The 26,423-nt window shown below is 51.1% G+C and overlaps 1 protein-coding gene across 7 annotated transcripts in view; it reads right to left on the bottom strand.

The window, feature by feature from the left end:
* Positions 1-9,019: 9,019 nt before the first annotated feature.
* GPR55 (G protein-coupled receptor 55) overlaps positions 9,020-26,423 on the bottom strand; it is a 65,009-nt gene continuing 47,605 nt past the window's right edge. For 3 of the 7 annotated variants that reach the window (XM_029933605.1, XM_029933603.1, XM_029933604.1), the window contains exon 4: positions 10,912-13,752. In XM_029933605.1, coding sequence (XP_029789465.1) covers positions 12,782-13,744 — 963 coding nt within the window. In that variant the 5' untranslated portion in view covers positions 13,745-13,752 and the 3' untranslated portion in view covers positions 10,912-12,781. Of the gene's footprint in view, positions 9,045-10,911; positions 13,753-16,728; positions 16,866-26,081; positions 26,188-26,423 lie in introns of those variants that run through there. The other 4 variants (XM_029933606.1, XM_029933607.1, XR_003906427.1 and 1 more) reach the window with 4 other exon arrangements.

Below are 26,423 nucleotides of genomic sequence, written 5' to 3'. Positions count from 1 at the left end.
TGGCCCCGTGGCGCCCCTGCCATGGTTGACTGGACCAGCAGTGAGTGCCTGATGCTCACACAGCCCATCTTCAGGATGCCAGCGATCAGCGCAGGTGGACTGGCCAGGTGGGAGAGTGGCCATTAGGAGGTGCAGTGGTGGCAGGAGACAGAGCTTAAAGGCTGGAAGGGGAGACCCGAGTCAACAAACTTTCTGGAAACTTCCAGTCTTCCTGAGCACTGAGCCACGTTCCAGGCCCCAGGAGGCCCATGCAGGGAGGTCTTACTGAGCCCTGTTCAGGGCTCTCAGTGGCCTTGCAGAGTCCTATTGTCTTCATCTCCACACACCTCCTTACAATGAAGCAGGTGGCTTTACTCCCTCCCATCCTCCACCCTCCTTCCTTGTTGGACAACGCAATAGGTTTTAGTAAATTTATAAAATCGTGTAATTAGCGTCATCGTCTGTTTTTCTTGGAGGAATCTGAGGGTGTTCCCTGCAACCTCACACACCTCAGCTCCATGAAACAAGGCAGAATATGATGGGGACATCAGGAGGGGCCCAACCAGGGCTTGGAGGTCGGGGAAGGCTTCCCGGGGAGATGAGACCCGAGGACAGTGAGAACCCCCGGAGGTGTGGGGAAGGCGAGTTTACTGTCGCCTCTTTGACCTTCAGGTGGTGCCTGCCAGGTGTCAACATCTGGACCAGCTACTGGAGTGTAGACAGAACCCTCTATCAGATGCGGCTCACGGCACCCAGGGAACTCAGAGCAGCTTCCTGTTCCTACACACCCTCTGTGCTGACCACCCCAGGTTCTGTAAACATGGCCCTTGGAGGTCATGTCAGGCCGCTGCCTCTGTGGCCCCAGGAAAGGGAAGACTGTGCCTCTCTCCCCAGAGGCGACCTGTGGCTACCGTACTGCCTCCACCACCCTGGACTGTGTTCAACCCAGAAAAGACCCGCATGCAGTGTTTCCAAGGGACCAAGGTGATATTATCCAAAAGGGCTTACCTGTAGCTCTAAGGCTTGTGGGAAGGGTCTGTCCACACGACACCCCCCTTCAGAGAGGGAATCTTCTAGTCCCACTTGCACCCTGGAGCTCTGATCCCCTCTCCCCACAGCCAGCCTTTCTCCTTCTGGAGCAGGAAACACTTCCCTGGCAGGAGGGTTCTTGGCTGCCTGCCAGAGAAGCCAGCTTGAGCTAATCCAAGTCACCCAGAGACATTCCGGGGTGCAGACGAGTTGCTGAGGGCACCCCAGCAGGTGGACGCAACCACTGGGGCCTCCCCCGGCTTCCCTCCAGGAGAGCGAGCTGATGGCGGTGTGACGCTGGGGTCCATGGTCCCAGGCCCTCGGGTCACTCAGGTGTGGCAGGGGACCCAGCATGAGTCCAGACACTGCCCCTGGGGCAATGCCACCCCCTCTCCTTCCATATCGGAGGAGGAGAATCTGGATTGGCTCCCCCAACACAGACCTGCCTTTCTCCTGGTCAAAGCTAAGGCAACCCCGAAGAGGAGGCATCTTCCCCTCGGCCATTAAGAAGATGCACACACAAAAGAAATCATTTTTCCAAATGAGAAGATTCACCTTGAGCGTACAGACTATTAGGGTGTGCCTGCGATTGTTTAAATGTCCCTCGTGGTCGTTCATGGGGGCTCGTTTTCAAACACCTATTTGAATTCCAAAAAAGGTGAAGAATACATTCATTTGGAAATGGTTCTTGTTTCTACTTTCACACGTTATGGAGCATTTTTATCTCAACTTGTCACCCGGGGCTTGGGTGTCTGTCTTCATCATCCCCTGGGCCTCGGGTTAACTCACCAGGGACTTCAGAGCACATGACCTCCCCTCGAGTCTGTTTCTCCAGTTCAGCACTGTTTCAATCCCGGTGTGACGCGGTCACCAGAAATGTTATCCCAAGCCACCGGTGGCCTTTCCCATAAGGCTGGGGGCTTGAGGTTGTTATGTGAGCTTTAAGACAAATATGGCCTTATTTGTAAGTGGTGATATGACAGACACACCAGTTGTCAGCATGACGGTCACCTCTGCCAGGATGGCCGAGGCTCCCTCACCCAGCTGGGGATGCTGGGCTTGGGGGCGGGATGCCTGCTCTCTGTTATCTCCAGCAGGTGCTAGGGGACCCCAGCTCCAGGGGAGCCAAGCCTCCAATTGTCCCCTAGTTTGAAGCGAGGGCTGGGCAAGGGTGATGCCCGCAGCTGTCGATCACCTGGCATTTCTGGGCTCTACTGTGCGCCCAGGCTGTGCCAGGCACAAAAGGTTGGAAAGAAGATGTGAGTCCTCCCTGTGAGGGACAATTAGGAGGGACTGTTTCTATTTAGAACTCCTCTCCGGGTGACGAGCGCTGGAGAGGCCAAATGAGGCGGAACCGACAAGCAGAGAATGAGTCTGCTCTCTGCCAGGTGCTGATCGGTGGGGGCAGGGGCGTTGTGCTAACCTCTGCTGGGGAGCAGGGGGGTCACCCTGTGAGGCGCAGGGTCTGTGAAGAGCCTGAGAGGATCGTGGAGTGGGGAGGGAGGGCACAGAGACCCAGAGTGCAGTCATGGAGAGAGCGCTCGCCTGGGAATCAGAGCTGCTGCCTCTCCTACCTCAGATCCACATGTTCCCACATCTGTAAACCAGTTCCCTTTGTTTGGGGGGGAGGGTTAATTTTTTTAAACATTTATTTATTTTTTAAAAGAGAGAGAGCATGAGTGGGAGAGGGGCAGAGCGGGAGAAGGAGACACAGACACAGATTCCGAAGCAGGCTCCAGCTCTGAGCTGTCAGCACAGAACCCCACATGGGGGTCAAACCCTCAAACGGTGAGATCACGACCTGAACTGAAGTTGGACATTTAACCAAGGGAGCCCCCCGGGTGCCCCTTGTTTTTTGTTTTTCAAATAGGTTCCAATGTGGGGCTTGAACTCACAATCTAGAGACCAAGAGTCCCTTGCTCCACCTACTGAGCCAGCCAGGCCTGGGTAAAGCAGTTCCTTTCCAAAGCAGGTCCTGGCCACACCCATCAGTAGCCTCAGGGCCTCAGCTTTCTGGGCTCACCCTCCCTTTTCTCTTCAAACAGAAGGGCTTGTGACTTCATCCCCCATCAGGGGGACCCTGGCACCCCCCACAAGAGTCCTAGAGGCCTCAGCGGAAACTGCGCCGTTCTCCATCTTGGCCCCGGTCCTACAAGTCTGCGGGTCTGACTCCACCTGGGAAATGCTCCCACTTCCTCTCTCCCATAAAGGACAGCTGACACAAGGCTACGGAGTGTAGGGGGCTTTATGGAAAGCCAGGGGTGATGGAGACGGATCATAACTCACAGACACCAAACTGCACCTGAGCCCCATCCTCTCGCCGAGAACGGCCCCCTCTCCAGGTTCGCTGGTTCCAGATGTTCCACGGCCTTGAGTGTCAGCACAACAGGCCACCTGTGCGGGCTCTTTGTTGTGACTTTAGATGCTCGGGAATATTTCTAAAAGTGTCTCTCTCTTGCCCTCTTGATTCTTTGTCTGAATGACAGCTTTCTCCTGGTGTCGTTGTAAATTTCTCAAGACAGGAAACTCTGTGGCCGAGCACTCCCACCACGAGTAATGACTCCTAAGAGCAGAAAGGACAGATGGCCCGGGTGGGGTGGGGAACAGTGTGCGGGAGAGGGGGGCACTGCTGGAGGGGGTGATGGGAGGGGAACAAGTCACAGTCGTGCCAAAGACCGGATCTGCTCGTGTGACAGACCCTGGGAGATGCTTCATGGCGCGGCAATAATGATGTCCCCCCGGGGAACTTTTGCATAAGGGTAGGCGAGGTCATGCTCTGAGAGTGGGGTTCATTACCTCAACGCCTTGGAGGAACAGTACTGACAATAAAGTATCACGTATGATATGATGGTGATGATGTCACTGGTAAGGCCACTTCACCGGCTTGGATTATAGATTATGTTCACATTTCTTTTCATGTTCTGATTCACTGGGCAGGGAGGCATGGGGGGGGGTGCCCCGATTTCCCCAAACGAAAAGGTCCTCCTTAGAGCCAAGAAGAGGTCAGCTTGGCTTCCTAACCCCAGGAGGAGAAGCAGCAGGGTCTCCATAGCCCACGGTGCCTGTTGCTCCCTGCTGTCACAAGGGGTCGCTGTTGAGCCTTGCTTGCACAGAAGATGCTGCTGCCCCAAGGCTGGGAAGCCCTTGGTGGTCCAGGTTCAGGTTTATGGCTCTTTATAGTCTACATTTCTACACCCAGGTGTCATTTCCCAAAGCACCATCCCTGGGGCAGGGTGACTGAGTGGGGAGGGACATCAAGCATCAGCCACCTTTTATGCAGGCCTCAGCTCTCCAGCTTTGAAATGAGAATGTCAGCCTCCCCCTTTTACTCAAGGTCATTGACTTTGAGGGCCACACTGTTCTTCTCTGCCCTTGCTGCTTCGACCAGCTGTAGAGCACCTGCACAGGTATGCCTGGTTGCATCTCAGAGATCAGGGCTGCGGACATGGGTGTCTTTGCTTTTCAAATGCCCCAGAGGGCGTCACCGGATATATAAGCAGACCAGCTTCTGCAAAGCCCCACTGTCCACAACCCCAAGAGGAAAAGAAGGCACTCTGGTGCCCACATTTGCATAACCAAGGTGGTGCCTAAAGGATCCTCCTTCCGAGGAAGAGCATCTGTTTCCAGGTACCCTGACGTCTGCCTAAACCAGAGGTTCTTAACCTGGAGGTCAGGCGTGAAATTCAGGGGAGTCCTGAATCGGCTGGGGAAAGAAATTACATACTTCTTTTCACTAATCGCTAATTGAAACTAGCATTTCCTTCCATGGCGTGAGTGAGCATCATCGCAGAGTCGAGCAGACGGTCCCTGGGACCTTCCGGCCGGGTAGAAGCCCCAGCCATTTTCACATCACACCTCAGTTGCTGCAGAAATGTCAAAGTATTGGTTCAGCTCAGTCATCACTGATTCAAGTGCAATAGTGATGAACCACAACCCCCGACCTTATTCAAGGCCTGAATAAAGAAGCGTGTGTGTGGCTCTAATGCAATTTTTAAATTTTGGTAACTGAATTGTAATATGTAGGTTTCCTTTGTAATACCTTGCATTTAACTTCATGCATTAAAATTTTTTAATGTTTTATTTTATTTACTTACTTATTTATTTATTTATTTATTTTGGAAAGAGAGAGAGAGAGACAGTGAAAGCAGGGGAGGGACAGAGAAAGAGGGAGAGACAGAATCTGAAGACAGGCTCCAGGCTCTGAGCTGTTAGCACAGATCCTGACATGGGGCTTGAACCCACTAACGTGAGATCATCACCTGAGCCAAAATGAGACACTTAACCGACTGAGCCACCCAGGTGCCCCTACTTGTTGTCCTGGGGGCGCCTGGGTGGCTCAGTAGTTGAGTATCTGTCTTGATTTTGGCTCTGGTTGTGAACCCAGAGTCATGGGATTGAGCCCCGTGTGGGGCCCTGCGCTGAGCGTGGAGCTTGCTGAAGATGCCCTCTCTCTCTTCCTCTGCCTCTCCCATCTCTCTCTCTCTCTCTCTCTCTCTCACACACACACACACACACTCTCTCTCTCTCTCTCTCAAAAAAATAAAGATAAAAATGAAAATATAAAAGTGCTGTCTTCAGGAAAGCCCTGCAGACTGTTGGAGGAACCCATGGCACAAAACTGATTTGAGACCTGTGACCCACACAGGCAGCAACAGGCCACTCCTTCGTCTTCTTCTTCTTGCTTTAAAAAGGAACCCACCACAATCTTAACTCAATTCTCATTCTAAGTGATTGCAATTCTAATTCTGAATAAACTGTTGAGGCCTTGCCATGTGCCAGACATCCTCTGTGCGTTGCTATGTTGCGGGCAGAGCTGAAGTATGGATGCTGCACGGGTCTCTCCGCCGCGAGCACGCATGGTCCGGGTGGAGACAGGAGTCAGCCTTGAACTTTTGATCCAGCTCCCGAGCTGTCGTCATTTGCCGCCAAGGCCTTGGGGGCCCAACTGAGTGTGGCTCAGGGCCATGGCCAGCTCTGGCCACGAGAGGGAGGGAGTTGGGGAGTCCTGCTCTCAGCCCACGGGACCGGCCGTGGGTGCTCTGACCCCACAGGACTCAAGCAACCTTCAGTGGCCCAGGGTCACCCTGGCTTCCTGCCCCTTCCAGGCTTGGACACTGGGACCCCCATGTCAGAGCCTTAAGGGGAAACAGAGCCCACCCTGTGACAACCACACATCCCATGGGTGATATCCTACTGCATCTCTTTCCTGGCGCAGCCTCAAGCTGCCGGCCGCCAAGTCTCCCTTCTCTGTTTCCACATCCGCCCATGCTGGGCACTGCACAACTTTCCATCATGTCCGAGAGATTTCCCAGATCACACATGCCCTCTGCTATTTTTCTAGTTCTTCCAGCTCCCTGACTCTCTCTGGTCCTCCTCCTTCTTCTCCTCCCCATGTATTGCTGGGGCTCCTGCGCCAAGACACGCTGCCGGGTTCCCCACATGCCTCCCGGCTTTGCCTTCATGCCCCGCTCCGCTCTGCTGCAGGTGCTGGATTCCTCAGGGAGAAGCTGAGCCCCAGCGGCCACTTCATGTCCACGTGTAAGTCCTGGGAAAACCTGAAGAAAAGCACAGCAAAGAGGCTGGTCCCTGCCACTGGAGGTGGCCACACCCAGGACCCAGAGCCCAGAACACCTCAGGGAGGGGGATGTCCCCTGCCTATCTGGTGGCAGTCCTCCTGTCCATAAGGCCTCTCTGCCCTTCAGGGAACCAGGCCCCCTCCGCCGCCAGGGCTGTGGTTTGGCCCTGGACCTCACACACGACCACGGGTGTACTGGACGCAGTACGTGCCCCAAGTCAGAGCCATCCCACCTTCAGCGCACGGTCCATGAGAACAGGCTTAGGACCCCTGCATCTCTGATCCTTGGGCCGCCTGCCTTCCGCCCAGTGAAGCCTGATTCCTGCAGGCCTCTGGCAGTCCTCCGCATGGCCTGGCTCCACCCAGAAGCACACGCACACAGCACAATCACCGGCAAGGACCGGCCACCCCAGCTGTCCGTGGAGACGAGGGCTCCGCGGGGGGACACACTCTGCAGAGACGTTTGCGTGACTGTGGGCGCCCCGCCCCCGGAACCCCATCTCAACAGCCTCCCCTCACAGGGAGTATTTTGGTTTCACCTGCTCCGTGATGGCCCCCAGAACAAAGGCTGTCTGCAGCCTCAAGGTGAACTCGGAGCCGCTCCTCCAAGCAGAACTGACACCGGGCTTTGATTTCACAGCACTTTGAATCTTACCTCCCAGACTTCAAAGTGCAGAGGCCACAGGCAGGTTGCAGCTCACAATCAAGGTACCATGCTGTCCTTCCTGCAGGGGCGTTGCGTGGAGGACACACTTGCAGGCTCTTGGCAGTTTCGGGGAGTGGGGGAAGGGCAGGATGCTCGGCCCAAATTGGGTGGAGGGGCATCAGTTTGGCCTATGACTTGAGGCTCCGGGCGTCCACCTCGCCCGGCCACCCCCCTCCCTTCAGTGCCCGTTCACGGCTGTGTGTCCTGGGCTCCCGAGCCAAGCCGGGAGGGGGCTGTGTTGGGAGCTTCAGGGGTGCTGCTCCCACAAAGTGCTGTTCTCCTGGATCCTGAGCCCCCTTCCCCTTTGGCAGCGGGGCTCTCACGGTGTCCCCAGCTGCCTCCTCTCTTTGGCCCTGGGAGGTCACTGTCCACAGCACCAGGACCAGTGGGGGGTGGCTCGGTGTGGGAATCTCCACCGTCTCCAGGTACTTCCTGACAGAGGACGCCTGTGTCTCTGCCTCCAGACTGCTCTGCACAACAGGCTCTCCTCCTGATCTACTAACGAAATCCCTTTGAGCCTCTGTTGGTCTCCACGGTCACCTGCCAGGCCTCTGCCATTTCAAGCATCTTTGCAGTCAGTGTTTATTTGTGGCAGCTTGCTGTAAGGTGGTGATCTTACTATTCCTTCCATGTCCCATAGCAGCCAGCCGGGACCCACAGAGTGACTTTCTGTTTCACAGTGTCCCCAGAGAGAGATCCAGGAGGAATGTGCAGCTCATGGGCCTTCTGCATGTCAAAGGCTCCGCAGGGGTGGATTTCCCAAAGGAAGGTCAGCCCTTGTCCCCCAGGGGTGGGGACGTGGCCCAGAGGAGAGGTGGCTGCTGGGTCAGCAGGAGATGGCGGGCGGTTGTGTTGGGTGTTCTTGGGCTGCCCTAACAACACACCATCATCTCCAACAACAAGAATTTATTTCTCCCTCTTCCGGAGGCGGGAAGTCCTGGATCCAGGTGGCAGTGGGGTTCATGTCTCCTGAGGGCTCTCTCCTTGGGTTGCAAATGGCAGCCTTCCTTCTCCCTGTGTCCTCACAAAGCCTTCCCTCGGGGTATGCAGGTAGAGAGAAGAAAGTGACTCTCCCTGTAAGGGTACTCATCCCCTTATGAGGGCTCCAAACTCAGGACCCCATCTAAAACCAGGTATCTCCCAGAGCACCCCAGTGGCTCAGTCAGTTGAGCGTCTGACTTTGGCTCAGGTCATGATCTCACGGTTCATGAGTTCGAGCCCCGCATTGGGCTCACTGCTGTCAGTGTAGAGCCCACTTGAGCTCCACTGCCCCTCCCCCGTCTCTCTGCCCTTTCCCCACTCACTCACCCTCTCTCAAAAATAAACATTTAAATAAATAAATAAATCTAAGTATCTCCCAAACACCCCACCAAATACCATCATACTGGGGGGTAGGGCTTCAGCGTATGGATTTGGGGGAGGAGGACACATAGCAACTGTCCAGGAGCAAGGGTGTCCCCAGCTAGCCCTCGGTACCTAGGCCATAACCGGGCTATGCTTGAGATTGTGGGGAATTTAGGAGAAAGAGCTGCCTCCAGGCCAGCCTCTAGTTCACGTTCTCCAGGAGCTTGGGATATAGGTGAGCAGGGTCCCCGTGTGAGGAAACGTGGTGGAAAACTCGGATCTAACCCGGGGGAGTCACTCCGTAGGTGGTTAGTGCAGGGAGGGGTCACAGCAAAGGACCTCTGGAGAACTGGCCCTGGGTCTTCAGCCCCTTGGTGGTCAGCGGGGCTCCTCTGCTGGGCCACACAATGTCTGTAAGAGGACCCAGGGCCTTCAGAAGCGGCTCCGGTGTCGCAGTGAGAGACAGGATAGAGGGAGAGGGTGAGGGGCTCAGTACCGCAGGGACCGCACAGGAGTCTGTGAGGCCCGGCTGCTATCACAGAGAACCCAGCACCCAAGCAGAGGTGGGGTCCTGCCCTGCACCACCCTCTGCGGGGTCCGGCTCCCAGCCCCTGGGGCAGGCCCAGCTCTGCGCCTGGTTCTGCGCACACCCGGTGTCCACGTGGCTGCCTCAGCTTGGGCCCGTCTTGGTCCCTGAGGCCGAGACTGCTGGGTCACCAGGCAAGGGGCCACCAGGGACCTGCTCTCCACTGGAGCCAGTACGTGCCGCCCAAGACCCGGTCACACGGCATCATAGAAATCGATTTATTTGGCAAATCCGATTAAACAAATCGTGTTCCACTTAACTGTGCTAGTTTCACACATGTACATATAATATAACAAGTATGTTTCAGGACTTTCCAGACTGGGAGGAAAAATGCGTCACGTTTATGACTAGATAATGTTCTTAGGCTCCTTTGACGGCAGGAATTTCAGCGATTTCCACAACTAGGCTCAGCGTTCCCCGACTCCATACCACTTGCTGCTGGAGGGGCCCGGATGCCTCAGCACCCAAATCCTGACCCTGACCCTGACCCTGACCCTGACCCTGAGCCTTCAGTGCCTGTGGGCCTGACTGCTTGGCCTGCAGTGTAGACCCTCCTGCAGAGAGGCCGGGTCTGAGGTGCTGGCCCTGAGCCCACTCCTCCAGACTCTGGTGAGTCCTCCGTGACTAGCAGGCCAGGGTGGGTGCCCACAGAGAAGGAAGAGGCTCGTGTGCTCCCCAGGATGTTGAGATGGGGGGGGGGGGCTCCAGGGCTCACCCACATGTCCACGTTTTCCATCGCAACCTGAGCTCATGGGTCTAACATCCCCTGTCGCCTGGCTCAGGCAGGGTCATGCTGCCCCCGGGACAACATTGTATGTTTATGAACATCACAGGGGGTGATGGGTGGTCAAGACCCTGCCATCAATTTTCTCTCCGGAAGCCTGTCTGGCCGTAGGGAAGTTGGTAAATCTAAGTGCACATGATGGGCTCCAGGCTCCCAGTGCAAAGAGAGAAACTGGGGGAGAGGTGGTGACTGCAGGCACCCATGGGCTCTGACCCCCGCCATATGGCACAAAAGTCCCATTGGATGTAACAGTCTGGCTTCCTTAGAGCCTCTGTAGGCACCTGGAGGGAAGGGGGGCCGGGGAGCTGGGTCTGTTCCTGGACGCCCAGCCTGGAGTGCGGGAGCCTCGGGGACTGGCTGCGATGGCTCCTCCACAGCTATTGTAAGGACAAAGTCTGACCTAACAGACTCCATGACAGAGGTCCCCCTCTAAACTAGAAGGTCTAAGGGTCAGTCTCTCCGGAACTATTAGGCAGTTACACATTGCCCGAGGCAGAAGAGACCACTTTGCGGTATCCAATCAGGAAGGCCAGCTACCTCTCCCCACATTCCTAAAGGTAAGGTCTACAGATGGGAACTTAGATAGGACCCTGTTACCTAGTGTTAAGGTTAACCCCATAGTCACCAAACAAGACCCTGAACTCGCTCTGTAATTGGTTAATTTCAAAGATACCCTAAATGTTGCGATTGGTCCCGCCAAAGTAACGGACGCTCTGAACAATGTGTATGGTTAGAGTTACTGCCAATGCTGTTACACAATAATGATCGGATGTCACAATCTCCTGTGACTCCCCCTTCCCAAACCCCATAAAAACCCTGCTCAGCCCTTGCTCGGGGCTCTCAGCACGGATCCACTGCGCTGGTGAAGCTGTGAGCCCGAACTTAGGCCCGGCGAGCCTAAGCCGTAATAAAACTGCCCTTTGCTTTACCATGCATGACTCGGTCTCCCTGGTGGTCTCTGGTTTTTTGGGGTGATATTGAAATTTTGGGTATTACACTATTTCTACCCTTTCACCAAAGCTTGTGTTCTCCCCCTGCGCTCCCCCGGACCACCGCGCTGGCCCTGAGGAAGCAGGAGGGAGAAGGGCTCCTGTCCTTGGATGGTTTCAGCCGCGCTGGGAATTCTCAGGCAGGAAGCAGCTCTGCCCTCCATCCTTCCTCCCTGTCCACCCCACCTCCACCCCGTCACAGAGCCCCATAGCTCCCAGCAGCTTCGGGCAATCACCCAGGCTCCACCTCCGCCTCCAGGCAGGGTATGATCTAAGTCGCCCTCTTCTTCCACCACAAGCCACCTACCTTCTGTCCACCCCTTGGTAGTAGAAGCCCCCTTTCCCTCCAAGTAGGAAGTGGTTCTTTTCTTCCTAAAGCCCTCCCCCTTTCTCACATGAGGTCTCGTCCCTTACATCTCGTCCCACTCACTCCGTCTTGCAAAACCACCCCACGACTCATCCTTCTAATCACTGTGCTCCCGGGAGCGGCTGAGTCCTCGGGAGGCTCAGAGCCTCCACCCTCGTCCTCCTCAGGGAACACCTGTAAAGTCTGGTCCAAACAGGGAGTCAGTTGTTTGGTCTCCACGCAGAAGCTAAGAGGGGGCTCCGTGCCATCGAGATGATTCCTCCAGTCCCTGGTGGGCCAGTTTCCTCCCCGCAGATTGCTGGAGAGGTAGGGTTCTGTAGACAGCGCCACCGGCAGGATTGTGGGCCAGACAAATATATGGTCCTCATTCTCCTCTGGCTGAACCAAATCAACCCTGATTCTTTCTTGTCCTTCTTGGCGAAATGGTCTAATGAACAATTAGACTGGTCCTGTTCAGTCAAGATAGCCAGCTGGTCACGTTCAGGAATTTCCCCTCTTCTAGGCTGGTCTCCACTGCCCCTCTTGCCGCTGGGCCAGTGCTGAGGCTCCATGTAGCAGACACCATGATAGCAAGCAGGGGTGGGGGTGGGGGGTCGGGGGGGGGGTGCTGTCCTCTTCCAAAGCTTGGCCCTTCACCTTCCTTCCCCGGGTGTATCCTATTCCTCGTGGCTCTCAAATGTCACCAGTGCCTTTCCACTCTGTCCCCAATTCTTCCACAAGGCGTCCATAGTGTCACCATGGCCTGCGTCACACCAGCTCCCCTCATTCTTCTGCAGCTTTGGCGTGGGCACAGGAAGCTTTGGCTGGCTGCTCTGGCATTTCTTGCCCAGAGGAAACTTGGGGCTCTCTGTATGTTCTTTCTCTGCCTTTCTCACTCCCACTTACTATCATCTCTGTGAGGTTATTGGCCAACAGAGCCCCAGAAGGGACTGGGAAGCGCACATCTGCTCTACCCCAGGATCCCCAAACTAAAAAGAAGCTTGCTACATCCCCACTGCTCCATCTCTTCCCAGAGCATCTTCCACCATGGCCAACCCTCCAGGGTCTCTCTCCTAACTCCTCTCTCTTCCTTTCCAGAATCTTCTAGTCTGGGGGAGAGTTGGGGAAAAGCCTTCCTCAGATGGTCTCCTTCTCTTTCTCAATTCTTCTGCCTCCTGCTTTCTGAGTTTAGAAATACAGAATTCGCCTGGTTCATGGGTCCTTCAGAGGTTCCCAAATGTTGGGTGATGTGTCCAGTTGCCTGCATGCTGGGGAAAGCTCTCTGGAGCATAATGAGTAATGACAGCGTCAGTGAGCATCAAAAGGAAAAGCAAACAAGCAGAGGTGCCACGTCCATCCACCTTATCAGAAATGTCGGAATGAGATATGTGCTACTAGAATTGGGGGCTAGGGCTTCCTTCTTCTGCATAGGTCTTTCCTTCCTTACATCCTGCTGGTCATGGTATCTTGGGGGACAAGCTGGTCCCCGGAAGGCCGGTGGGCCATGATGCCCATGCGGAATTCTTTAATGACAAAATAGTAGCAGAAGACATCTAGGCAGCAGTTGATGTTGGAGAAACACATGGACAGTTGCAAGAACAAGCTGATGTTCTGCTTGGCACTGCACGCCACAATAAAGCCATTCCGGACCAGGAACTGCAAGAAGAATCCCAAGTGGACCGGAAGAAAGGAGACCATGAAGACAGCCAGGCTGGCTGCAATTGTCCAGATGCAGGCCTTCTGCTGGACCCAGTCCTGGGTGAGTTTCCGACGGCTGACCAGGACGTGAATGCTCCTGGAGGAACAGAAACCCATGACACCCATGGGAAGAAGGAAGCCGAACACCTCAAGGGGGAAGAAGACCTTGGCACTCCAGGTGCCATCAGACATGTTGTGGAAGCATGTGTACTTTTCCACCTTCCCGTGGAAGCTGTAGATGGGGACGCTCCCAACCAACACGACGACCCAGATGGTGCAACAGATCCCCAGGGTCTTCCTGGGGGACCGGAGGTGTCTGACCAGGAACGGGTACTGGATGGCCAAGAATCTGTCCAGACTGATTAAGCAGATACTGAAGACACTCCCATACATGCTAATGAAGTACAGGCACTCCACGAAGGTACAGACGGAGGGATGGGGCGCCCGTATGTGGGACAGAGCCACCTTGAAAGGAAGGGACAGCACCAGCAGCAGATCGAAGACTGCCAGGTTGATCATGTAGATGGAGGTGGCAGCATAATCGGGCCGCCTCTTCTTCAGGAAGGTGCTGAAGCCCCGGATGGCCAGCAGGTTGAGGAGGAGGCCCAGGAGGAAGGTGGGGACATGGACGGCCAGCTGCACGGTTTTCATCAGCTCGTCCACATCACTGAAGGAGCAGCTCCGGCTTCTGTTTAGTTGCGGATTCATGTTCTTTCCTGTAACACCAACAATAGAGTAGACAATGTTCCTTTCCCTGTCTACGAGTGACAGATCCGAGTGACTTCATCACACAGTCATTCATACCCATTCAATAACAATTCAAACATGCAAGAAGAAATGACCTCAAATCCAGCTACCCAGGTATAACCAGTATTGTCTTTTTATGTGCATCATTTTAGACTCGCTCACACTCACACTCACACATGCACGCATGCACGTGTGTCCCTATTTTCCTTAACAAAAATGGAATTGTATGTGAATATCTGTCCTTTTTTTTCAACCAGAACTCCTTCTGTTGAAAGTAGGCCTTTCTTTGCCCCATGGACATTCCCAGAGGAAATGAAGCGATGGCTTGAATTCTCCATGGGGCAAAGCAAGGCCTTTATACAGGTGGGTAATTAGAGCAGGTCTCTAGGACCAGAGGACCAGGGCTGCCATGTGGCTGTGCAGGGAAGCTGGTTGTCAGCACACAGAAGGGACCACAAGTCAGGGCTTCCATTCAGGCCGAAGACGAGGGTCCAGGACCGGCCCTGGCCAGGTCTCACTTAAGAGCTGGCCACTTTGGGGGCATGGGGGCGGGGGCCTGCCCTTGTGGCTCGCCTCGTTGGTGCTGCCATAATGGAACACCACAGTTTATATATATATATATTTTTTTTAATGTTTTATTTATTTTTAATACAGAGAGAGACAGAGCATGAGAGGGGGAGGGGCAGAGAGAGAAGGAGACACAGAACCGGAAGCAGGCTCCAGGCTCTGAGCTAGCTGTCAGCACAGAGCCTGACGCGGGGCTCGAACCCACAAACTTGAGATCTGACCTGAGCGGAAGCCGGAGGCTTAACCGACTGAGCCACCCAGGCGCCCCAAGAACACCACAGTTTATAAACAACAGAAATCTGTTGCTCACAGCTCTGGGGGCTGCAAGTCCGAGATCAGGGTGCCATCATAGTTGGGTGAGGGCTCTCTTCCAGGGTGCAAACTGCCAACTTCTCTCTGTGTCCTCACATGGCACAAAAAGAACCAGAGGGCTCTCTGGGGTCTCTTAGCTAAGACCCCTGATCCCATTTATGAGGGCTCCGCCCTCAGGATTTAATCACCTCCCACAAAGGCCCCACCTCCTAACACCAGGACCTTGGGGGTGAGATCTCTGCATTTGAATTTGGGAAGAGGGGCAGGACACAAACATTCAGTCATAATGGTGGTCCTGGAGCAGATCAAAACCAGGAGATGTTCAACCCAGGCCCCCAGAACCAGTGCTGCTGGACACAGAATTCAAATATGACCCAGATGCCCTCTGCCCCCCCCATCCCCCGCACCAGCTGCAGGTCTGCCAGGAGGCTGGTCAGGCGCTCTGGGGGTGCCGGGTCCTGGAGCACACCAGGTCGCTGCACGTGAGAGGTCAGTCACTCTAGGCCACAGCCTACTCCTTAGGAGTATCCTGCCTCCAGTGACTTCTGGCAGCAGGGGCTTTGCTCCAAAACGTAGATGTGTCAGGGAGAAGGTGCCAACACAGTCATTTACCAAGAACCAGTGACCAATGCAGCTATTAGCTGAGCTTATGTTGTTCTACCGGTTTTTTAAAAAATATATTTATTTATTTTGAAAGAGAGAGAGAGCGCATGTGTGAGCCAGTGGGGGAGGGGCAGAGAGAGGGAGACAGAGAGTCTTAGGCAGGCTCCTCATTGTCATCACAGGGCCCGATGCAGGGCTCAAACCCATGAACATGGAGATCATGACCTGAGCCAAAGTCAAGAGTCAGACACATAACCGACTGAGCCACCCAGACAACCCTAGTAGTTATTTTTTTCTTAATTAAAAAAGTATTCTATGCATTCAATAAGATATTCAGACAACACACACACAATACACACACACACACACATATGTATGATGCTTCTTTAAATTTGGAAAATATTACACCCACAGCTTTGACCATTGTTTCTTCACTTCACAACGTTTCTTGGAAATTGTTCCACATCAACATCTATGAACTGACTTTTCTTCTTAATGACACCATTGTGTCTTGTTGTGGGGAGATGCCACAATCATCCACAACTCATTTAGCCAATGGCCTACTCACGAACGTTTAGGTTTCATGGAGGTTTACGGGGAACAAAAACTTCTGCAGCAAACACCCCTGTGACTTATTTCCTCACCACACAGATGTGGGTGAGAGAGTTCTCATTCTGCTGTTGTCTCGTAGTGCATCTCCCTTGGAAGCCTTTGGGAAGGAAGGACTTGGGTATTTTTAACACCCTATGTAGAATGCCATTCCCGGGATGCCTGGGTGGCTCAGTCGGTTAGGGATCCAACGTTTGATCAAGGCTCAAGTCATTATCTCACGGTTCATGAGTTCGAACCCCACGCCAGACTCCACACACTGACAGCGGGGAGCCTGCTTGGGTTTCTCTCTCTCTCTCTCTCTCTCTCTCTCTCTTTGCCCCTCCCCCATCTCTCTCCCTCTCAAAATAAATAAATGAACATTAAAAAATATATAAAAGAATGCCATTCCCAAACCCTCTCTAAGTGCTAGCAAAAAAGAATGTATTTTTATGTCATCCATGGAGAACTGTGTGTTAAACATTTTACATACGTTCCTTGATTTGGTGGCTTCCTTATGTTAACTATGCTTAGGGTGTTTTATCACAAATGATATAGGAAAATGTATTTCCTCACATTTAAAGCTTTGGGCCCCTAGGTCCGTGTGAAGAGCGCCTCCTGGAGTTGTGCAGTGTGGAGCCCCCACCACCATCCCCCCCCCCTCCCGCCCCGGCACACCTGCTCCCGCCCAAGGACACCTGGCAGAATCCCAGGCTGGCAGGCTGCTTCCTCCCAACTAAAAATGCCAAAATATCCCCAGGCCTAGCTCAGAAAACAGCTAGAATATCTTGGAACCAACAAGAGAAATTTCAAAACTGATGACAAAAAGCAGGCATTTTTAAGGGTGGGGGGGAAGGACCAAATCCAGGTCTCACCAAAAAGTGTTGCCACGCCAAACAGGAAGAGCCGATTGGTGCAGAGAAGCCGCCTTCGACAGCAGAAGCAGCAATAAACAGAGAACCACAAGAGTAAGACACACAAGTCTTAGGACACACAAGTGTGTGTCCTAAGAGGTTCTACAAGACTGCAAAAAAGAGGAACCCGGGCATCCGTTTTCGGCTGGGTCATGTTCAGGCGCTCTCCGTGGAAGAATCGCCACATCATTGGTGGGGCAGTGAATATGACGAAAAGAGCCATGAAGAAAAAAAATCAGTGATGCTGCGGTAAAACCAAACCCAGCTCCAACATACGGCTGTGTCAAACAAACCAAAGACCAGCAAAGGAAGGAAATGGTCTGATGGGCGCGGGGCTCGTCTGACTCCATTGCACCAGGTGTGTGTGTGGGAAAGAGATACCCTCAGGTACCAGTGTTCTTCGGTAGGGCGATCCTAAAGGTCACATCTGAATTACTGACAGACTTCAAATAAATGGCAGCTTTGCAAATGGAAATCTTTTAAGTCAGAGGAAGCCCTCTGTGGACTAGGTAGAAGAAATTAGGTTGAAAAAATAAAAGCCTTCCAGCTTATGGCAGAGTAAGCAGAGAATCTGAAAAATTAATCCTCTCAATTCCCTGGGAAGGTTCAAGGTGTAAGGACGCAGGTCTGAACCAAACTGACTCCATGACAGGCTTCAAGTTTCCCCTCTGACCTTGGAGGCCTAGGTGTGGGTTTCTCAGAATCACTGGACAATAAAAGGGCACACATTGCCCAAGGCAGGAGGGACCACCGTTGTAACACCCATCAGGAAAGGCCAACTAACCCCTTTAACATTTCTAAGGGCGGGCCTAAAGATAGAAGCTATAGATGATCACCTATTGCTTAAGGCTGGTCATGCCCTACGTGAGGGTCCTGGGCCCACTCTGTGATTGGTCAATACTCTAAATGTTGTGATTGGGTCCTACCAAAAGTGTCAATGTATGGTTAAAGTTACTGCCAATAATGACAGGTGATAGTGATTGGGTCACTGTACCTGTGTCACAATTTCCTGTAACTCCCCTTCCCAAGCCCATAAAGGCCCTACCCCCCGCTTTGTTCGGGGCTCTCAGCACGGATCCACTGCGCTGGTGAAGTCTGTGAGCCCGAGCTTATAAGCCTGTAATAATAAAGCCCTTTGCTTTTGCATGCGTGACTCAGTTTCCCCAGTGGTCTCTGGTTTTGGGGGACAATAATGAAACTTGAGCATAACAAAGGAAACCATCTTTAAAAAATCCTCTTAAAAAAAAAAAAGGAGCAGGAACTTCTCTGGAAGAAGATAAAAAGGCTCCAGGCTGCAGCAAGAGATAAAACAGTCATTTTTCTCCAAGATGAGCTGCCAACAACGGCTGGTCCACTTGCTGTAGGAGGCAGCACAGGCTTCCCGCACTTGACCTGTTGCCAGAGGCCCTCGATAGCTCTTGTCCTGCCAACCCGGGGGATCCACACCAACCCCCGTCTGTCACACTGAGCTGGGGGGTGGGAAGCTGAGAGACAGATGCTGAGACAGGGTTAGACACTTGAGGGATTTCTTGGGACAAATGCCGGTGTGGGGTAAAGAGGAGAGGCAGGTGTGACCCCTGTGGATGGGGACAGGGAGGGAAGCCTCCTGTGGGGGGAGCGGCAGTGCACGGTGTGGGGTGCGGCTCTCGCTGGCTGGACCACTGGGGAGTCCCGAACCTCCAGCTGGCTGAGGGAGGAGAGTCCCAGGCCGAGCGGGAGTCACCCAGGACCGGTACGTCTGCCACGCTCGGTGACTGGACGGAGCAGCACAAGGACAGTGGGGCCCCAGACCACCATCATGGTGGAGCTGAAGGGACAGAGCTTGGCTGTCACTTGATAGCCACCCCTGAGGCTGTCCTGATGCTTCCATTTCCGCAGGAAGCTGGTTGGCGTGTGACGAGCAGTGGTGGGGACATTCCGGATTCCCACTCCCAACAGGACCCGCTCTCTGTGCTCTCCTCCCCCCACAGAAATGCGGGCCCATTGCCTCACAAGGGGCATTTGAACTGCCCCTGTTTCCGCCTCGGGTCAGCAAGGGAATAGAATTGAATGGGGAGAGGTCATAGGTCAAGCAACTCGGGTGTGTGAATAGACCCGAGGGGACCCAGATGACCTCTGTTAGTCACCGACAGGCAGCCGGGTGCCTGAGAAGTGTGGCCGATTCCAACAACAGGGAAGAGGAGGACTTGGATCAGAGGAGCCGTGTTTTGTGCAACATTTATGGAAAGAGCCCCTCCCAGAAGTTCCGCTCACATCTTTAAAAGACATTTGTATTGAGTCCTACAAACATCTGTGAATAAACAAACCAAATCCCTTGGAAACTTCCCCAAAAAAGTAATTCATGACAGCAGAGGTTTGAGGGAGAGAATCTGGACACAAGACTTTCTATCCAACTGGGCTGCTGTGAAGGTGTGGACATCGTAGAAAACCACCTTCAGAGATGTGTGGCTTCCAGAAAGAAGTGGACTGACTCCAAGAGGCAAAAATTTGACCTCCATAAGATAACAATATCAAGACGGAAAGCTTGAGCAGAGCCTGAAAAGCAGGGAGCCATGGAAGAGACTTCGGTTATGAAGAATATGGTTAGAAATGTAACATTAAAAGAAAAACATCAAAACCACAAGGAGACACCACCTCACACCCATCAGAAGGGCACATTAACAACTCAGGCAACGACAGATGAGGATTCGAGAAAGAGGATCTCCTTTGCGCTGCTGGTGGGAATGCAAACTGGTGCAGCCCCTCTGGAGAACAGTATGGAGGGTTCTCTAAAAAGTGAAAACAGAACAGAATTGTACTGCTAGGTATTTATCCAAGGGATACAGACATGTTGTTTCGAAGGGGCACATGCACCCCGATGTTCATAGCACCACTATCGACAACAGCCAAAGTCTGGAAAGAGCCCAAATGTCCATCAACAGGATGAATGGATAAAGAAGATGTGGTGTATATATATAATGGAGTATTACTTGGCAATCAAAAAGAATGAAATCTTGCCATTTGCAGCTACGTGGATGGAACTAGAGAGTATTATGTTAAGCGAAATTAGTCAGAGAAAGACAAATATTATATGACTTCATTCATATGAGGACTTTAAAATACAAAACAGATGAACATAAGGGAAGGGAAGCAAAAATAATATAAAAACACGGAGGGGGACAAAACCCAAGAAACTCTTAAATATGGAGAAGAAAGGGCTGCTGGAGGGGTTGAGGGAGCGGGGATGGGCTAAATGGGCAAGGGGCATTAAAGAATCTAGTCCTGAAACCATTGTTGCACTATATGCTAACTAACTTGGATGTAAATTAAAAATAAATAATTTTTTTAAAATAATAAATAATATAATTTAATTTAATTTGAAAAATAAAATATAAAAAAACAAAATTAAATTAAATACATAAAATAAAAACACCATAAAAAAGCTCACTTAAAAAAGACAAAAGATAGGGGTACCTGGGTGGCTCAGTTGGTTAAGCATCTGACTCTTGATTTTGGCTCAGGTCATGATCTCACTGTTTGTGAGTTCGAGCCCCACATAAGGCATGGAGACTGCTTGGGATTCTCTCTTTCTCTCTGCCCCTCCCTCTCTCAAAATAAATAAACTTAAAAAAATAATTAAAAAAAAATTTTTTTAAGACGAGGCAATACCTTAGATCAATGAACAAAGAAGGAAGATTATCCTTGGGGTGTTGGGGGCAGGGATGGCGGGAAGGAATAGGCCATGGGCATAGTTTTTTTCACTTTGATAATTACAGAGAATGTAAGAGGTTTTTTTTTTTAACCTTGAAGTAACTAACCACGGACTATTAAAAACAGGATGCCTATCTTCAAAATCACCAACGAAGATAGAAACAAACAAACAAATCAGACTCTGTAGCAAAGGAGTAAATAGACTAGAAAAAGAAACTGAGCAGAGAAATTACAATAAATATAAAAAACTCATGCTTTCCTTTATTAACTAATGGTTTTAGTTCTACTATGAAATGCAACTTTTTCTTGCTTATAAAGGACACACTTATAAGACTTAAATGACAGAGAATTGATCAAAGTAAAAGTCCCAGGATGACATAGCAGATAAATCTGAATAAAAAGAAAGTGGTAATATTCATACCCAGCGTTATAGAATTTAATAAGGCTAACATCAGAACCAAGGTTATTTTACATTAATTAAAGAAAAATTATGAAGGCTGATAGACTTATCTTTTGTACTGAAAGGCATTCTATAAATGGATTCGAGGTATAATTGCTAGACTTTGAAGGGCCATTGGAAAAGACACAGTGTAGTGGCAGGCTCTAATATGCTGTAAATTTGTACAGATCCAGTAAGCAAGATATAAATTCAGATGTAGAGTTACATAAACAATAGAATGAATACAAGTTAATTAATAGCTCTTGAGTTTGGTTTGAAACAGAGAGGTAACCTATTTTTTTCTCAAGTATCCAAAAAACAATTGCCAAAATGATTTATCTGCCGACCAAGAACAAAATCGTTCATTTAAAAAAAAAAAGCAAAAGTTATGTTGGCTATATTCTGACCACAGTATATAGAAACCTAGGAAATTTTCTTTTTGTTAAAAAACTTTAACATCAAGTAATATACAAGAAGACAAGAAGGAAAATACACAGATATGTTAAATAAATGATGTTCTTTCCTGATGAAGAGTAAAAATATATATACATTATCAAGACTCTCAGTGACAAACAGGAAGAGGACATAGACAGTTCCAGAGGATGATTTACAAAGACATCAATTTTAGCTCATCATTTCAATAAAGAAGCTGGTGAGGGTTCTGTGAAATAGTCTCTGGCATACTGGTAAGCGTACACAGCTTCTTGATTTGATAATTCATAGTACAAGTCATAGAAATCTTTCATCCAGTGATTAAAATTTTACCTTAAGTAAATTATGGAAAAGAAGGAAAAGTTGTGCGCAGAAATGTGTTTCCCAGCTTTTCTGATGGCGAAGAAACACAAACTTTTAAATGCCAACAAGAGCTTAATTTCACGATGGTAAATTTTCGATGGAAAATTTTTCTGCCTGATTATGTTATGTTTATGCTGACTATGTTAAGTAAAAAACCACAAACTACAGAACTATACATTCAGCATGACTTCAACTATGATTTTAAAAGCCCACACACAGGGAAAAAAAACCTAGAAAAAAATTTCCATATGCCAAACATTGGTTACATTCTAACAGAGTTAGATAACGGGTGCTTAGTTTTTATCTTTCTCTCACGTGCGCGCTCTCTCTCTCTGTATATATTTTTCTAATTAATCAGCAATGATACAAAAAGAATTTAATTTTTGTAAAGTCGTTGTGAATGCTAGGAGAAAAGTAAGAAGAGCTTTTGACTCTCCCTTAAAAGAAGAAAAGTCTGGGTGTGTGTCTGAGGCGCGGCAGGGGCGGGAGTGAGGGTCACACAGAATTTAAAGAAAGGCATTGAACTCACCAGTGCTCGGCTGGTGAGGCATAAATCTCGCCAGGGCAAAGATTAACACTTCAGCGTGCCACATCTGAGAAACTTGGGAGCAAAGCATGAAGTGACAGAGAGAATTGGACATCACAGGTGAGAGAGCAGATGCCACCCACGGGCAGAGAAATGACAACAAAAATCTGATGTGTGATTTTTAAAAAGAAAAGTTTTTCTGACTCCTGGGTGGCTGTCAGTTGGGTGTCCGACATCGGCTCAGGTCATGATCTCGTGGCTCGTGAGTTCAAGCCCCACGCGGGGCTCTGTGCTGACAGCTCGGAGCCTGGAGCCTGCTTCGGATTCTGTGTCTCCCTCTCTCTCTCTGCCCCGCCCTCGCTCACACTCTGTCTCTCTCTCCTTCAAAAATAAATAAACATTAAAAAGAAAGTTTCATCTGTCCAGAGATCAGCCATTAGGAGAAAAGATGGATACAAAAAACATTCAAAATGCGGTTAACAATGGAGAGTGCGTCAAGGGAAGGGAAGATATTTAAATAAATCTTCCCAAAGTTTCGACAACTGGTAATAGAAATGAATGCTGGAGTTGAAACCCAAATAATTTTCTAAATTGGATATTCAGGTTAAATTATCTTGTCTATTGTAAAGAAACACAAGGAGGAGAAAATTCACAATAGAAACTAAACATGAAAAAACTGCCGTGTCTCTCTGTACAGAAATGTAACAATTATAATAAAATTATAATACTCCCTAATAATGATGGTACTGTCTCTAAAAGGGGGCACTCATTAAAAAAAAGAAAGCCCCAACAATTCTCTTTTGCCAGTTAGAAACACAGAGAAAACGAAGAGACACAGACGGAGTAAAACGATAGGCTAGTAATCTCTAGCTTATCAGGCACACAGAACTCTAGAAAAAAAGGGAACGTGACAAAGTCATTTTCTTTGTTAGTAAAAAGAATTGAGAGAGTAATACATAGGCTTTACAAGGATAAGAGTTCCAATAAATAATTAAAACATAAAACAATTTATGTTCCTGTGTGCACAGCAAGGAACTACATAGCGGGAACATGCTAGAAACGCACAAAACAGTAGAAACAGAAGCAGAAGGTAGGTAGAGAGACCTTAATGCTCTCTCTCTCAGAGTATCATCAATCAAGAGGACAGAGAACTTTCGAGCTCTGAGTAGCCCAATTAAAAATGCAGATCAGTGAGGACTAAATCATAAATCAAGGGAATATACTTTCTTTGCGAGAAGATGAGGATCTTTTGCCAAATTTATCCCATTCCTGGGCCCAGCCAACTATTCCCAGGCAAAGGCAATTCTACCTTTTCTGTTCTCAGCCCACAAAAAAAAACACAACTATTTGCTGAGCACCGTATTAATAATATATAAGAGGTACTTCTATGCATTCACTTAAGGAATCTCTTAAATAATATGTGACTCAGAGAGAAAATCAGAACTCCATCCCTGAAATATTGGAAATGAGCAAATGTTTATACACAAAACACAGAGGTAGCTGCAGCTTAAAGGGAAATGCAAATTCCTAAGAATTCTTGCAAACCCGAAGGACAGTGAGAAATGACGGCAACCTGGGCTACATTTAGAGAAGCTAGAAGAGGAACAAAGGGGCCTTTGCACTGTTTTGATAACCTGGGTGCTGGGAGTCGTCTCTCCGCTGGGGCCGCAGGCACAGAAGCCACGACCCGGGGGAATCTGTGGAAAGGACTAGAGTTGCCCGTGGTCTGTACACGAATAGACATTTTAAGCACCCTCAGCAACTCAAGACACACTCCCCTGCATGACTCCACAGAATGGGCTCCAGGTGCCCTAGAGACAGCCCTGCCTTGTTACCGGAGCACCTGACAGCAGAGTGGCCTTGCTACGTAGTGAGCTCTCTGTCACCAGGGGTATGTAAGCACAGGCAAGAGATCCATTTATTCAGAATGTTGTCAAGAAAATCCACACATACAAAAGGATTTTTTTTTTTAAACTCTGAACTGGAATCTTCTGTCAATATATTGTTTCCTAATGTTTAGTAAAGAGGAGAGGAAATAGCCTGTGTGTGAAGAGGGACGGGCCTAAGGGGCCAGAAGCTCCCAGCTGCTCTGGCTGTGGGGGTCTCTGTCTGGGTGCTGTCATCCGAACCGCACTGCCTCGCCCTGCGAACCAGGAGCCCGTGGCCTCACCTTGCCGGGTCTCACACTAACGCCTGGCCCTGGGCTCTGATGCCCGCAGCCGCCCAGCCCAGTGTCGCACCTGGCGCAGCCTCGGCCCGGTACGCGCAGCGGCGGCATCCAGACCCAGATGTGTGGCTCAGACCATCAGCACACGGACTTTCCAGAAACACCCGCAATAGTAAGAATGGAACTTCCGCAGGTTTGCGGGCTGAGAAGGTCCACACACCCTCCCCCTCTTTTGCTGCCGAACTCATCCTCACTGAGCACTGTGGTGTGAGCCACCTACAAGATGGGAGGGCCAGCCATGGCTGAGAAGAATTCGTACAGCCTGAGAAATGTAGTTTGAGGAGGAACATGCCCTGGACCAGGCTGCTTGGCTGAAATTCCAGTCTCCTCGGGGGGCGCAGGGTGGAATCCCACGGTTAGAGTATAAATATTTATTTGGATGTCGTTAATCTGCCATGAACACCACAATGTAAATAAATTCATCTGCCTACACCTGAGCTGGGCTTCTGGGGGACCCCATGTGAAAAGGAACAGGACAAAGAGGGGACAGAACCTCCCTGACTCCACATTTTGCTGGAGCTCCACCCCAAGCCTGGCAGGTTGGAGTGGGGTTCGGGGAGCCGGAGGGGGGCCAGTTCAGGGACCCGAGATGTGGCCTTCCGGTGGGAACTCGGTACAGTCCTGGACTGTTGTTATAATGATGCCCATTTGACAGAGGAGGTCAGTGAAGCTCACAGAAGTCTATCCAAGGTCAGACAGATGGTGAGGGGCCTCGCCGGCCCTCACATTCAGTCTCTCTTCTATCCCCACTCCCACCAGCATCACCAGCATCAGCAGCATCACCAGCAAGAGCCTCTGATATATCCAGGAGCCCCAGATCCCCCTTCCTCACTTTTTGGGGTGCCTGATCCCACTTACCACCTCTTCTTTACCCCTCTTAAAAACCTCATCCCTTCTTTCAAGTGTCCACAGCCCTGATCCACCTATATCGCCTGACGTGATTTCCCTACTGTGGCCAAGTGGGGCAGATCATCAGTGCCCCGTAGGGGCACGCAGAGGGAATAATCCAGTGATAATATGTAACAGCCGGCAAAACTTCCCAGCTGCTCACTGGATGGCCAAGCCCCTCCATCACTGACTGCTCTCATGAGCCCCATGAAGAAAATACCATAGTTGCTTTCATTCTCCAGAGAGACCCACTGAGGCCGGGGAAGTTACTCACGGCCCCGGCCTGCCTGGAGCACCTTGCTCAAGGCTGGAGGGTGATTCCTGAGAGCGTGTGGTCTTGGGCTCCTGGTGCTTTCCAGGGCTGCGTTTCGGGAGGGCTGGCAGGAGGGGTGGCACGCAAGCCAAGCTCCCCCGGGGAAGGCTCCGGGGCTGCCTAACGTGAGGTTTCCCCACCCAGCTAGATGCTGCAACCCTGAGTCAAATCGGGAGGAAGTTGAGGGTTCGTAGGAAATGTCACCGAGAGTCAGGAACGGACCAGCCCCCCCCCCCTGCTGCTGCTGTTGTCACGGAGGCTGCTGGGGGCTGCTGCCAACCCTTCCATCTGGGACCCGGAGTCCAGGCAGGTATGGACGGAGCCCAGACCACAGAGGGCCAGCAGGCCTCGGGAAAGCCACCTGCCATCCAGGAAAGCAAGGTCAGTCCATGGCCTCTGTGCCTCGGTTTTTCCAAGTGGCCCAGGGGGCTGTTACCTGTTGGGGTGGGGGTGGGGTCCGGTGCAGCTGAGCCAGCAGTGAGATGTCACTTCTCCTCCCAGCTGGGTCACCAGCCTGCTCTGGAGAGAACCACTTCCCTCTCTGGGGCTCAGCTTCCTTATCAGTGAAATGAGGGGGTGGGACCAAGATGCTTTTCAAATGGCTCTCGCACCAGCCTTGTCTGGCCGAGAGGCTCTTTCCCTTGGGTCTGCAGGGGGGCTGAGTGGGTGCCCTCCCCCCCAGGCAGAACTAGAAGGGGGCGCAGGAAACATGTTCCCAGGGAGACGGTCTCCCTCTAATGCCCTCTCAGCTTCCAAAATTCGGGGGGGAGGGGTGCAA

Source organism: Suricata suricatta, chromosome 3 (assembly GCF_006229205.1).
Source record: "Suricata suricatta isolate VVHF042 chromosome 3, meerkat_22Aug2017_6uvM2_HiC, whole genome shotgun sequence".
Classification (NCBI taxonomy): domain Eukaryota; kingdom Metazoa; phylum Chordata; class Mammalia; order Carnivora; family Herpestidae; genus Suricata; species Suricata suricatta.
This window is presented reverse-complemented; position numbering and strand designations above follow the sequence as displayed.